At 34.2% G+C, this 16,075-nt stretch overlaps 1 protein-coding gene across 1 annotated transcript; it reads left to right on the forward strand.

Moving 5' to 3' along the window:
• Positions 1-6,224: 6,224 nt before the first annotated feature.
• Positions 6,225-14,615, forward strand: LOC141840541 (protein NPG1-like). The gene is made up of 5 exons (XM_074728557.1): positions 6,225-6,605; positions 7,241-7,490; positions 7,663-8,873; positions 10,885-11,032; positions 14,078-14,615. The coding sequence occupies exons 1-5, from the start codon at positions 6,426-6,428 to the stop codon at positions 14,398-14,400; spliced, it is 2,112 nt and encodes a 703-aa protein (XP_074584658.1). The 5' UTR covers positions 6,225-6,425; the 3' UTR covers positions 14,401-14,615.
• The last annotated feature ends 1,460 nt before the right edge of the window (positions 14,616-16,075 follow it).

Here is a 16,075-nt window from a genome sequence, read left to right on the forward strand (position 1 = left end):
GTGGGTGACGGAAGGCAAAAAAAATTTTGCTTTGATTCTTCTTAGCCGGCCCTAGAGGGGAGGAGAAACCTTTTGTTGTGTGTTCTTTTGCCTCCCCTAAACCCCCCTTTATATAGTTATGTCATCTCACAAAATTTGGTATGATTATAATCAAATCAAATCTTCTTATCCAGATTTGATTAGAAAAATCATAACCAATTTTGTCTGCGGAAGAGATCAAATCAAATCTCATCCAGATTTAATTCTAATCAAATCTCATCCAGATTTGATTCTAATCAAATCAAATCTCATCCAGATTTGATTAGAAAAATCATAATTAATTTTCTCTGCGAAAGAAAATTAATAATTTCATAACAGAAATTTTAATCAGAATTTCTTAACAAAATTTTTCTCCGAAAAAATAATTTCAGAAATTCTTAAAATTTCCTATCCGAAATTTCATATAATTTTCTTAGGTGGATACGAGGTTTTATCCAGAGGCTACAGTAGGAACCTAGAGGAGAAATTGATTTTGGCCTCCTGATGGACTTGGGCTTCCTGTGTTCTCCCTGAACACCCAACTCAAACCCATCAATAATAACTCATTCCACTAGAGAGTTATTATTGCACTACCACACCAATTCCATATTATAGTATGAGCTCCTTCTTACTACAAGTACATTAATCTCCCTGTGTTTAAGATATTGTATGTTCGTTAATTAAATGAGTTACTGACAACTCGAATTTAATTAACTTCTGATTCCGAGAGTAGTACCACTCATCCTTTGTTATCATGCGGATCTGAGTCCACCTGCAAGGTTTACATGATAATCCTTTATGAGCTCCTCAAGGGGACATCATCAGCCTAGATTATAGGACACAGTTTCCTTCTATAATCAACAACACACCATGTACATAATACTACTTTCTAACTCATCGGACCTTTTGATCTATCGCTCTAAATCTCACCCTTTGATGAATCAAGGAAGTATATACTAAGTATATGTGCTTGTTATTATATAGGGATTAAAAGCATGTACATTCATAGCAACAGAGGTTTAGTTCGATTATATAGTCAGTATAAATCGAACAATCCTCAGATGGTCCTGCTCAATACACACTGAGTGTACTAGTGTAATTCTATAGTCAAGACAGACTAAGACCAAATTACACTATAACCAATCCAATGGTTTGTCCAATTCATCTTGGTTGTGAACATTGTTTGTAATCTATAAGGAACTGATAACATGGTCTTCTGTGTGTGACTCCGCACACCATGTTTATCTACAATATAGATTAAATGAACACTTGCATAAAAATTAAATGCAAATATTGACCAAATGTGATTCTTATTTCAGAATATTTATTTACATAGATAGCTAGGATTCTGGTATACATCCCAACAGTTGTTAGATCATGTGTTTGAATAGTTAGGTCATAAATGGGACAATAGCAAACTATATATTCTTCTGCAAAAGGTGGAATCCGCCACCCCAGCGGCCCCACACGGTCAGCCCTACGACCATCTGTGAAGAGGTAAATCAAAAAACTATAGTTGACCATGACGGAAGAAGAAGCAAACTATATATTCGACCCATATAATATCGACATCAGACTCATATCAAATCCAAACTATTTCAATTTATTTTCCCCCCTATTTACTTTGTAAAAAATGATAAATTTTTTTCCTTTTTTGTTTACCTAATGAGTTGATGGATTTATGAATTCATATATGAATTATTTTTTTATATTTTTTTATCAGTCCAAATAGAATGAAAAGTAATTTCTATTGGCTCACTTCTTGACAAATCTCTTCTCCACACAGTAACAAATTTACCTCATGTTATAAATATTATCAGAGTTATCAATTTGGGTTGGGCACGTCACACGTCGGGTTGGCTCACTTTGTCAAATAATTTAAATGGATTGAGTTGAAATTTTATCAACTCATCATCTGACTGGCCTAAACAAATCAGCCCACGTGGGTTGCGGGTCCAACCCATTAAAAACCATCGGTGTCGGGCCAGTTATGATTCCAACCCATTAAAAACCGTCTAACCCATCGATTCGCATTTCTTTTTTTTTGGTGTGACTGGTTAATCAGCGGTTCCAATGGTCAGAATCGTGGTTGCCGTTGGAGGGTTTTTTTATAGTTGAGATTATTTAGTTATTTTTTATTAATGACTACGATTTAGTGTTCGTTACTTTCCAAAATCTATAAATAGAGACAAAAATCTATAAATAGAGAGCTTATTTTATTGCTTCCACATACATCTTCTCTGCTCTCATTCTCAATTCCGCAATCTCTACACGTTTTCGACTCCAATTCTACACACTTTCGACTTCCACTTCTAAATTCCGACTACATGGAAGGAAACTAAGGAACTTCAACATCTTGATCTCGAAAAGGCAAGGAAATAGTGAATCCGAGTGAGGAGCTCTACCTCAACATTCAATCTACCAATGATGAGACCAAGCAACTTTCGACACCCAAAACATAAAGAAATATCAATACAATTACTTCTAAGGTTCAGGAATTTCTTCCTTTAAAATTTATTATTTTTACTAAATATTTTGAGAACGTCACTCTTCCATCGGGAGATTTGTGTGCAAAATGCTAGCACTACAATACTTCCTATAAATTTTAAACCGGCGACGACTATAGATCATTGAAATGACATGTAGAAATGAAGCACTTGACAAAACATGAAATCGACCGTTCTCAAGCACAATTATCTAGATCTTCTACTAGTGGAAGTATTGATTCTGGTATATTTTTATATTTTGATAATAAATTACGAGAATCATTAGTTAGATTTATTTTCATAGAACATCTTTCATTTAATTTTGGATCTAAATTTATTTTTGAATATTTTTTTTAAAGAATCTCTTAATCGATCTGCTAAATATGTTTCTAAAACTATACTTACTCATACAATTAAAAAATTAATAAATAAAAAGAAAAAATTTTAATTGAAGATTTTAGTAAATTAAATAATAAAGTTTTTTATGTTTTGAGTGATCATTGTAAATACATTCGTATATGGATGTGATTTATCATTAGAATGATAACTCTTAGAATATCCAAAAAAGATTGTTAACTTATATAGTTTTTGGTAAATTGCATACTGCATACAACATATCACAATTATTATATTTAATTTTAAAAGAATATGGATTAACTTATAAAATATTTTTAATATCATTTGATAATGCTACTTCTAATACAATAAAAATTTATATATCAATCCATTATTGATGATTTATTTTTTCATATTCATTGCGTATGCCATATTTTAAATTTATATATTCAAAATGGATTAAGAATTTTAGAAAGTTACATTACTAATGGAACAAAATCTAAAAAATTTCCACGTGATGTACCAACACATTAAAATTCAACATAGAAAATTATATTTATTTTTTGCACAATATATTAATAATACTAATATATATTTATTTTCACATCAATGTAATATTTATAATAATATTTGTGAAAATTTAAAAGTATTTAACAATGCAACCAAACAACTTTCTGATTTTCATTATTCTATTTCTTATTTAGTTTTAATAAATTTTTATAATGCAATATTAATTTTAAATGAAAATAGTAATAATAAAATTTTATCTTCTTATGTATTAGCAATGAAAACGAAATGGGAAAACTATTTTTTTCATATTTCTTAAATTTATTTAGTTGTATTTGTTTTAGACCCTACACATAAATTAGAAGTTTTACAATAAATATTAATATTTTATTACAATGTTTTAATTCTATTTAAATATTCTTTTTTTCTTGATCCTAATAATATTGTATATAATATTAGAAATTATTTATATGATATTTATGAATAATATGGTATAAAATATGGAATACAAACTAATATTTCTGAAATACAAACTATTAGTAGTAATTTAAAACTTACAAAAACATAATTTTTATTAAAAAAATGGGTGAAATGTCCATGAGGATCCTCAAGTTTCACACATAAACTTGAGAATTATTTTATGATTTTTTTATTTTAATAAAGTAGATAGCGAAGTGGATTTCAATATTCTAAAGTAATGGTCACTGAAGACTCAAACATTTCTCATCTTGTCCACGATCGCCAAAGAAATTTTAGTTTGTACAGTGTCAATAGTTATTGTGGAACAAACGTTCAATGTTAGAGGTAACATATTGGATAAACGATGATCTACTTTGTCTCCCGACTCATTGGAAGCCCAAGTATTACTCGATGTTAGAATAGAGTCAAAAAAAAGAATCCAAGGAATGCAACTTTAAGATGACGAAGTCAAAGAATTTGATATCGAAGGAACGAAAATTAGGGGAACGGGAAATGAAAGTGAATAGCAATGCCACTTCTTAAGATCAAATTGTAAAAAGGTAAGAGAATTACGTGGACTTTGATTCCCCTATACCTTAAAGGGATACGTAGGCAACTTAAATAAGTACAAACTTTTTTTTATGAATTTACAATTTTAATTTTTTTAATATAATAATATTGAACCGTGACTAATCATGAATTGACGGTTCTCAAACTGTGAACCATAACCATCTTAGATGGTTAAGGTTAAGAGTCAGCCTGTTAGGAACCGTCAAATCAGATAGCTATTATAATGTATGTAGTGTGACTTTAAGATTTAGGGTTTATATCATATAGAAGCTACCAGATAGCTATTATAATTTGTAGAAGTTATCCAGTAGCTGCTACAATGTATTTTGGATGAGTTTATAATTTAAGATTTAGAGTTGTAGCAACTATATAATAGTTTCTACAATTGTTTTAAAATGATTTTGATAAGTTAGTAAATAATCTTTTGATATAATAGTGTTCAGAGACCCTAAACTCTAAATTTTAAATCTTAAATACATTGTAGCAGCTACTAAGTAACTTTTATACGGTATAAACACTAAACTCTGAATTCACCCTAAGTAGCTTTTACACGTTGTAGCAGCTAATCGATAACTTCTACATATTTTAAATCTTAAATCTTAAATCTTAAATTCATCCTAAGTATATTATAATAGCTATTAGATAGTTTCTATACGTTGTAATAGCTACTCGGTAGCTTTTACATATTGTAGCAGTTAGTAACTATTATAATAGTACTGAACCAAGGGGTATTTTTAGATAAAATCATTGAAGAGGTGTCTATTTAACTTTAATTAAAAATAAGATGCTCATTTGACAATTTTGCAAATGATGGGTATCTATTTAATTTTTGCCCATAAAAATTAAAAGAGCCCCCTTTTTAGCTTTTTTTATTAGAATCCTAAAAAATGGATCCTTCCTTATTATTATCAAAACAACATTCTATTCCATCTCTATTTTTATTTTTGATAATGTTATAATATATAATAACTATACAATTATGCTACTATATAGTTATAGCAGCTATGATTCTATATTTACTACAATAATACAATTATAACAGCTATAATGTTGTAGTTGATACAATATAATGTTGATTATTATTAATCAGAAATAAATTATTTATATTATAAAAACTACGATTCATAACTATATTTCAATATAATGTTGATCAATATGGTCAAGACATAATTGTTATAATTATATAACCGTTATAATTTTATAATTATTATAATATAATATTGATCAATATTGAAAGAAATAAATTATTTATATTATATATAATTTGTAATTACTATAATATAATATTGATTAAATATGAAGTATTCATTTATAATAATTATAAATTATAATTGATATAATATAATATTATTAGTATCGATTAGAATTGAAGTGTTCATATAATAGTATTTATAATCTCATAACTACTATAATAATATTAAAAATAAAAATATTTTTAAAAATAAAAATATATTGAAATAGGATAGAATATTATTTTAATAATAAATTAAAAGAATGGTCTTTTCGTGATTCCAATAAACATAGTATTTTTTTTGTCTTTTCTAAGTTATTTTAGGATGAGAGATGGAGTGTTATTTTGATTTTGTTTGAATAGTGATATCTTTTAATTTTTTATATAAAATTTTAAAAATATTTTTATAGTCAATTTAAATTATAAAGTACTTTTAACCCAAACTGTATAACAAAACTACTAGACGAGAAATAAATTTTAAAAAAAACAAATAAAATATTCTTTTAAATAATTTTCACCTTAATATAAATTATTATTAAAATAAATTACATAATAAACAATCCATTTTCCGCTACCGTTGGTTCCGGTCACGGTCACCTCCCCCGCTTCAAATCCCGGTCACCGTCACAACCCTGCCTTCCCGACCATGGAACCGCCCCGGGGATTCGCCGCCGATCTCGACCCCATCGCCTCTTGATCCCTTTTCCCGCCTCCCGATCCGACCCCCGTAGAGGCTCGCCGCCTTCTCCTTCAGCGGCGACCGTCCGGACTGCCTGCGGGCGCATGCGTGACGGAAGCGTCCGTCTAGGAACGTGGACATGGGGGATCTCGAAGGTGAGGCGGGCGGTGGCGATGAGGATGTGATTTCCACGAAAGAGGAGGATGCTCCGAGTAGCGGCCTCTCCGAGAAGGCGAATGAAGTGGAGGCCAAGCCCGATGATGGAAACATTCGGGAGGCCGAGTCGTCGCTCCAGGAAGGGCTCTCGCTCAATTACGAGGTTCGGTCCCTCTCGCCTTGTTGTCCGGATTCCTAATTTGTTCGTTGCTCCTGTTCTATGTAGAACTTTTCTTGTGCATAGACGTCTCCCAGATTGGATTTCGTAGATTGGCCCCCTTTTGCTGTAATCTACCGATATCGTGGCGTTGTCTCTTGCAATGGCGTTATCTTTTTCTCAAATGGATGTTGTTAGGTTTCGGAATCGCGTCGCAAATTTTGCCCATCGCGTTTATGAGGCATTTTGAACTTCACATAAACCAAAACGATGTGAATTGTGAAAAATAAAAATTGAATATTTGATTCTTGTGATAGCTTCCCAACGGTATCTCAATCTATTTTTCCCTTTAATTTTGTTGAACTCTAAGATATGGTTGGTTTTCTATTCTTGCATAGAAATTCTTGGTCGCACAGTGAAACTTGTGTTAGGAAAAGAACTGTTTTTGACAACCTAAATGCTTGATGATGGTTGTTTGTCTTTTGGACTTTGATTTGTAGATAACAATTAAATGGCAATGTGATGTTAGATCTGCCTGATGCCATTGAGTATTATGAAATGACCGTCTGTCTGATGCTTCACCTTTTTATCTGATAATTAGGCTTGATCCCTTAATTTTGTTTGTCCATTGCATGATAAAGGAAGCAAGAGCACTCCTTGGAAGACTTGAATATCAAAGAGGTAATATTGAATCTGCTGTCCGGGTATTCAATGGAATAGACCTTCAAGCTGCTATTCAGCGATTACAAAGTTCCAGTGATGGAAAGCCTCCTTCAAAGAGTAGATCACGTGGTGAATCTGTACATATGCCATCACCACATGCTGCTAGTCTTGTACTTGAAGCCATCTATCTGAAGTCCATGTCATTACATAAACTAGGCAAAGCTGCTGGTACAATCTTCTTTTCATCATTTATGATCTGTGCAGATTGCATAAGTCTCTCTAGACATTGACCAGTTGGAATTCTTTTTTAACTTTCTTTATGTTAAACCTGTCATCTAAGTTTCTGATACTTTCTAACCTTAAATCTTTAGTTACAAAGAAGTTGCCTTTCATCTTGCAGAAGCTGCTCAGGAATGTAGCAGCGTCCTTGATGCTGTGGAAAAAATGTTCCAACCTGGCATACCAGATTTTTCAGTTGAGCAGAAGTTACAGGAAACCATTAGTAGGGCAGTCGAGCTACTTCCAGAGCTCTATAAGCAAGCTGGGTGCTATCAGGAAGCTTTTGCTTCATACCGTCGTGCACTCCTAAGTCAATGGAATCTTGATGATGATTGCAGTGCAAGGATTCAGAAAAGATTTGCTGTACTTTTATTGTATGGTGGAGTGGAGGCTAATCCACCTAGTTTGGCTTCCCAAGTTGATGGTGCATTTGTTCCAAAAAATAATTTGGAAGAGGCAATTTTACTTCTAATGCTAGTGTTAAGAAAATGGCATCTGGGCAAGATACAGTGGGATCCATCTGTAATTGAACATCTTTCTTTTGCACTCTCTCTATGTGGTCAAACTTCCGTACTTGCTAGACACTTTGAAGAGGTCATGCCTGGAATATATCCACGGTGTGATAGATGGTACAGCTTGGCCCTTTGCTATAGTGCTGCAGGTGAAAGTCTTTCTGCATTGAACTTATTAAGAAAGTCTTTAAACAAAGATGAAAGTCCTAATGATATCATGGCGTTGCTATTGGCTGCTATGATCTGTAGTGAGCGCCGTTCTCTTTCTTCTGAAGGAGTAGAATATGCACGGAGAGCTATAGCAAATGCTCAAGTTGGAGATGAGCATCTAAAAAGTATAGGTCTTCGTTTTCTAGGTATTTGTCTTGGAAAACAAACTAAGATTGCTTCATCAGATCATGAAAGGTCTAGCTTGCAAAGTGAAGCGTTGAAATCATTAGATGAAGCAATGTCTATTGACCGCCATAACCCAGATATACTTTTTGATCTGGGACTTGAATATGCTGAGCAACGAAATACTAGTTCTGCACTTCGATGTGCAAAAGAATATATTGATGCAACTGGTGGATCAATATCCAAAGGATGGAATTTGCTTGCTCTGGTTTTATCTGCTCAGCAACGTTACTCTGAGGCTCAAATTGTAACAGATGCAGCTCTTGATGAGACTGGTAAATGGGAACAAGGACCATTATTGAGAATCAAGGCAAAGTTAAAAGTCGTTCAGTCCTTACCTGTGGATGCAGTTGAAGCATACCGCATGCTTCTTGGGCTTGTTCAGGCCCAAAGAAAGGCTTCTGGATCTTTCAAGAATAGTACAGAGGTTTTCTTCACCTTTACCTTCATTCTATCTTGAAATTACTCATATTCTACATTTTTGCTTGTTCTACTTGTTGCTTTAAAACAATGATGATGATTTTGCATGTGACAACAAGAATAACAATTGCATTTGTACAACTTGTAACTAAGAACCTGGAAACCTTGATTTGGATAACAGATGGTTTAAGTTTAGGAAAAAAGTGGAAGAATGACCTTGTCATGATTTCAAGGTGTTGGTCAGTATCAACCGGCATGACTGAAACTTTTGTTAGTTCATTACTAATCGGTACCTAAACTCTAATACTACTATTGTGGTGGCACGAGTAAATGTCGTTGTGCCACTTGCACCGACATAATTTTAGTGGTATTGATATGTAGGTTGCTATTCTCTTCCAATGACTCTTCATTTAATTTTGTTTATTAGTCATGGGGAGGAGATCAGACATTATAAAAATAGAGTCAAGTGAAAGAAGGGAAGCACCACCACAGACAACAAAGAGAAGTAGCGCCAAAGTCGAAGAAATCTAGATGCATCTATATTTTGTATTTACATTTGTTATAGTTTCAATTATGTTAGTGCAATTTGAACTCCTAATGGTTAACCCAGATATATTTATAGACATGTGGCAAAATCAATTTTAATATTAGATGTTGTTGGAGCATTTATTTGGTTCTTGGTAGGATGGTACAAGAACCAATGATCTGATTTGATCTCTAATCATTTTAGCACACTTTAAAGCATGTTGAGTGTCAACACGGTGCCCCCGGGGCATAGCTGAGTTGGTTACGATGGAGCAGAATTGCAGAAGAGGGCAAGGGTTCGAATCTAGGCAAAGCCGAGACAATACCCTCCTCCGTCGTGAGCAACTGTAGCTTTTTGATATATCTCCTCACAGATGGTCGTGGGGCCAACCGTGTGGGGCCACTGGGGTGGCAGATTCCACCTTTTTGTAGAAGAGTGTCAACATGGCATGGTACTGAAACTGTACTGCTTTAGCTGAAGACAAAACTTTGGCAAAGATACTTTAAACCTTAAACCTTGGTCTTTGTTGTAATGAACCTTTTTGAAGTACCAGAAAATATTTACAGAGTGAAGATTTCACTGAGAAAGTAAAACAGGAAATGAAATTGATGTCAGCTTGTCCTGTTAGTATATCTATTGATGGATTCTCATATTAATTTCTATCAGCTTCCTTACTGTTATGTAGTGTGCAGATTAGGCATCCAGAGATGCAGCATGGGATCTTTTTTTATGTTTCCTTTTCTTCTTTGCTCACATAAAGATAAACTTAGGCCATAACACAATTCCAGGATGTGTTGGCTCATTGCTCATGGCATATGTGTTTCAACTTTCAAGTCACAGTATGTCGTCGAAATTTGATAGGATTCACACAATAAAAGCATAGTCCAAGTTAGCTTGATGCAAAAAATGATAAAGGAAAATATGCTACACAGCAGAACTGCAGTATACTCACAACAAAAGCATCAAATGCTGTTATTAGATATTAATTTAAAATTATAGCTAATTTTGGATGCATTGAAGCTTGAAGTTGGCAACTCATTTATGGCACTTTTCTTCTTTAACACACACTCTGTGTTCATGTTTTTGCATTCAATCATTAATAAGTACTAAGTAAAAAAAAAATCTACTAAATACACATATACCTGTCATTGCAAGTATTTGTACATCATTCACAGGGTGAGCATGAGAGGAATTAAGGATCATATGCTAACTTTTGAGTGCATGCTGCTTAATGCAATTATTTTACCTTTCAGTGCTGGAAGAAACAAAGTTGCTGATGTATGTTAATTATGATACAAGACATGTTGTATTGATGAAATTTCATTAGATAGATAATAGCTTGGATGGGTGGATGTATAGGACTGTAGTATATAATTTACAATATTGTAGTGCATAATTTACAATAGAATTGGTTTCCTTTTATTGTATGTTTTGTTTGGATGCAAGTCTTTGTATGTATATGTGCTATCTTTAAATTCTGACTTTCTTTCAGCTTGAGGATGGCAAAGTCAGCGAGTTTGATGTTTGGCAAGGTCTTGCCAATCTGTATTCGAGCCTCTCCCACTGGAAAGATGCTGAGATATGCTTGGATAAAGCTAGAGAAATGAAACCCTTTTCTGCTTCTATTCTACATGCTGAAGGTATTGAAGACCATATTTGTATTGTTTGGTTTCCTTTTGAGCTGCTTAGTGCTTTATGTTACATTCACAGAGCAGTATTACTAGTATTACGAGATTAATTTTTATTTCTTTATATTCTGGATATCCAAAAGGTTTACAAATTCTCTTGAGATTTGTGGCTCTTAAGAGACTATATCCCCTAGCTTCTAAATTTGGTGGTTTTGTTACTAACTTATACACAAAAAATGGCTCTTATTTCCAACTGTAGAATATTGTAAAATATTATTGCTTCCTTATATATATGTGTGTATATATATATTTCTATTTTATTTATTTATTTTCCTTTTTTTAAGAGATTGATAAGTTGTCTTTCCTTATTTTCTAAATACGGTAGCATCTATAAACAGGGTTATACAATATTATTTTTGTGAGTTAATACAATTTTAATTTCGAACATGGTATCAAAGTCAATCCTAACCATTCCTCTAAACCCTAACTGTCACTCTAACCCCTAATTGTCTCTCTAGTATCTCCTGATCATTGTCTGTATTGGTTATTCGTACAATCTATATTGTCCATACAATGCATTTTGTCTATACATAGTGAAATTCAGAATGACTACAAAAAAACTTAATTCCTCGTCCACAACATCTGATGTTACTTCTTTGTCTCCAACCTTAGTGGAATATGACATGATGGTCAAATCTTCATTACAGGACATTAACTCAATGGGAACAATTATCTCCAATGGTCCCAATCAGTGATGATGTTCATATGTGGAAAAGGATGATTATTTGTTTAGAGAAGCAGCCCCTCTAAAGGTAGACGACTTGAGATTCAAAATCTAGAAATCATTGTCATGGTTAATTAATTCCATTAATTTTGACATAGGAGAAAATTTTCTCCTATATGGAACAATAAGAGAAATCTAAGTAGTGAGGGATACTTATTCAAATAAGGATAATACCTCAAAATTGTTAGAAATAGAAAGTATTCTACATGATTTGTGGCAAGGAGATTTGATGGTGAACCTAATATTTTAACACTCTCAGACACTATGGGCAACAAGTTGATATGTGCAAAGAATATTTATGGAATTGCCTTGAAGAGAGAGTTAAGTAGGTAAATTTTTGAAAAGAAAATAGTGTACAAATTTTTATTTGGGCTCAATAAAAATCTTGAAGTTTGAGGAAGAATTTAGGGGATAAGGCCACAACTCAACCTTAGAGAAGGTTTTTTAGAGGTTCAGAGAGAAGAAAGTAGGAAAAAGGTGATGTTGGGCATAGTTTAAAATCTCGAGCCATTTCACTTGATATAGTTGAAATATCTCGTTCCTCTTGCCGATCGACACCGACACAAGTACGCCTCCGATGCTGCCGCTCCGCGATCAATCTGGATGCGTCGCACGAGCCCGACAATGAGTCTAGATGCTCGTGTGGGCCCGACGACGAGTCTGGATGCTCACACGGGTCCGACGATCACACGGGTCCGACGATGCCTCCAAACTCGTCACGTCGCTTCGGCATAGAGGGGGTAAACGGAGAGGGTAAGGTTTTAACTTAGGTTTAATTAAATAACTTAGGTTAATAATTTTAATTAACTCCTAACTATATTTGGATAATTTAAATAGGTTTAATTAAAACCTAATAAAATTATGCCATTAATTTAATATATATATATATAATTTTTTATTTTTTAAAATATTTAGATTAATTTTTTTTTTATTTTTAGTTAATATATTTTATATTTAAAAAATACTGGAAACTATATCGGCAAGACAGATACGATATCGAAATTGTATCATTCCGGTCCAGGACCGAAACCTCGGCACGACTCGAGATTTTAAACTATGATGTTGGGTACTTCAGTCACCATACCTTAAGTGAAAATTTTGGCCTAGCTGCTTGTGGGCCTCAAAATCAAGACACCGACAATTAGCAAAGGAGGGAACATCCATATTGTAAACATTGTCGCAAGCTTGGTCACATCAAGGAAGTATGCTGGAAGATTCATGAGAAACCAACAAATTGGAAGCCCCCGCGCCAATGAAGCAACACTGCAATCAGAGACAAAAATTTTGTGTTTGTCGGGTCCAATCCTTTTGGCAAAGAAGAGTTGGAGATTTTTAAGTAATTGATCAAGCAATCATAAGCAATCGATTCTACTCTGACAACTGGGACCAGATCTTTAACACAAAAGATAATTCTACGAGTGTCTATATATAGAATTTATGAATTGTAGATTCAAGAGTTCTAGACCACATGACTGGAGATAGAGACTAACAAATTTCAGCCCATGCTAGAACATAACAGATAGTATAGCAGATGGATCGCTTTCCAAAGTAGTTATGACTGAAACAGTAAAATTTCAAAAGATCTAACACTCAACTCAACGTTATTCTTTTAGTGCCTCAATTAAACTGCAATTTACTATCAGTTAGGACTCACTCAAAATCACAATTGTGTACTAAATTTTTTCCAAATTGTTGTGAATGTCAGTCAGGTCTTGAAATCGGGAAAGATGAAATAAGGTCTCTTTCTTTATTTTTTAGATATGGTATCATCTATAAATAGGGTTGTACGATATCATTTTTGTGAGTTAGTACAATTTTAATTTCCAATAACAACTTTTGTTAAGCTCTCATAGGAATAGGGTAATAGAAGGTATCAACATATAGAATGTGCTAATAGCTCTGTGGTCCAAATACAGGTAGTTCCTTGTCAAACCTACTTAACTCCATGAACTGCTCCTAATAGGCATATATTGCATTGTGATTCACACCCACTAAAGGCCCTTTTATGATCTTGTTATCCTAGACCATGTTTGTGTTCCATCCATCTGATATCTCATTCATAATTTCTAGTTTGTTTCATTTGACTTTTGATTACTTTGGAGAAACTTGAAAGGTTTGTTTTAGTGGTCTAATTTCAGCATCAAAATGTGCAGAGATGGATGTATAGTTATAGAATTTACGGAAATTTTTTGTTGCATTGAATCCACAAGACACAGATTTGACCATCTTTCGAGTTACTGAAGTTTGTCATCTTGCTATCTATAATTCATCAGGTTGTATCCTTGAATCAAGTCAAGAGACCAACCAAGGAGCATTGGGTACTTACTGCAAGGCCCTGTCAGTTGATCTTGACCATGTGCCATGTAAGGTATCAATTGGCGCTCTACTGTCCAAAAAAGGCTCAAAATCTTTGCCTGTCGCTAGAAGCTTTCTTTCTGAAGCCCTAAGACTCGAACCAACAAATCGGTCAGCATGGTATCATTTGGGCTTGATCCACAAAGAGGAAGGTCGTCTGAGTGATGCAGCAGACTGCTTCCAGGCGGCATCATTGTTAGAAGAATCAGATCCTATAGAGAGTTTCAGTTCTATTACTTAACTAACCAAAGCCAAGGTTTGTTTCGATTTCTTCTTCTTTTACCTTTCACCATCTGATCACATAGCTTCATTCAATTGGATCTCTCTTGTACATTGTATTTATAGAGATCAGTCTTTGTCGACTTGCTGTTCTTCTTGGTTTTCTTTCTCATAGTGCAATATTGGTTCTTGCCGCTTTGGCAGCTTATATATATCCTTAAATGTGTGGTCCTTCAGTGTCTTTGTATCCCACTACTTAGAATATTCGTCTCTATTGAAATTGGATTTGTGTCCCAATACTTGAATTATTCTGCATGAGTTAACTAAAGCAAATAAAGGCATCCTTCCCATATTTGTTGAACCACAACATGCACTATACAAATTATGGATGCCAATATCAATAATTATTTTACTTGGTCCGATGATAAGCGAGTTAGATTCAAACGACTTAACACTTTCTCAACTGTAGCTTTTCGATTTACCTCTTCACAGATGGTCGTGAGGTCAATCGTGTGAAGTTGTTGGGGTGGTGGATTTCATCTTTTGCTGAAGTGTAGTGTAGGATTTGAATCCTTTGAATCTCTATAAAGACATTGTCGAGAGATTGAAAAACTAGTTTCACATCTAATGCGGTGTCGGGGCATAATGTCGATACCGCGTCAAAATAGTAAAAGCAAATTAACAGAAATCACTATGTGCATCCAAATTCATCCTTTTGACCGAATAGGTGAATCATCCTTTGATTTATTTGGCCAAACGAACCCATCATTGATAACTAAATTTGAATTCAAAAGGTAACTCAAGTTCACCTTGATTCAAAGAATCCTACATCAACAAACAAACACCAAAAGTAGTCTCCTCTGTTTCTCTCTATCAATGCTCGGAGACCTCCTCCGGTGACAACTTTCCGAGCATCATCATCACCTTCACTTGCACCTGCACACAATGTAGTTACCAGCCTCGCGGAGCAGCCCCTCTACCTCCATTGCCTCACCATTTGGCACCAACCCCTTCAGTGTCCTTATCCTCCCCCACACCCTCCTTGCTCCCTGCCCACCACTGCTTCTTCTTCTTCTTCAAGATCACTTGCCTCACTGTCGTCCACCTCCGATCGCTCTCCCCCATCGCAAGCAAAAACAGAGGCTTCTCCATGGAGGCTTATATAGAAGAATTGAAGCATGTTCTACTAAGGTAGCAGCACATGGATGCACATGAGCTTCCATGCATAAGCTGGATGATTCCTTCTCCTTTCTCTCTTCCAATGCACTTCATCTATGAATGAAACCTCTCTTCATTATAAGAATAAACAGCTCACTGTGTCTAAGTTGGATGAATACTTTTTACTAGTGTCGTTATATGGATTCAAACTCTTGTCCTTTGGCTAGAAGCCTTTCGAATCTAACTCGCTTATTACTAGACGAATTGGTGTTGATTATATTTATTTATTTTTTATTGAACTTAATTGGATCAAAACGATGTTGAGTGTAACATTCTCTCTACTACTTAACTTTCAATCCTAGATTAACTTTTGTAACTTGAACTAGTCACTTTATCTTTAGGGTCATGGTTGTCTAATTGAATCGATTACAAAATGAGGCTTGATCGGAACCGGGCCACTTGAACAACCATGTGACATCGAATTAGATGCCCAAACCATAACTTTTTGCTCCAAGAGAATATGACCTCGAGGAAATGAC

Source organism: Curcuma longa, chromosome 11 (genome assembly GCF_044706935.1).
Source record: "Curcuma longa cultivar G26 ecotype Majalengka, Jawa Barat chromosome 11, ITB_CL_G26_1.1, whole genome shotgun sequence".
NCBI lineage: Eukaryota > Viridiplantae > Streptophyta > Magnoliopsida > Zingiberales > Zingiberaceae > Curcuma > Curcuma longa.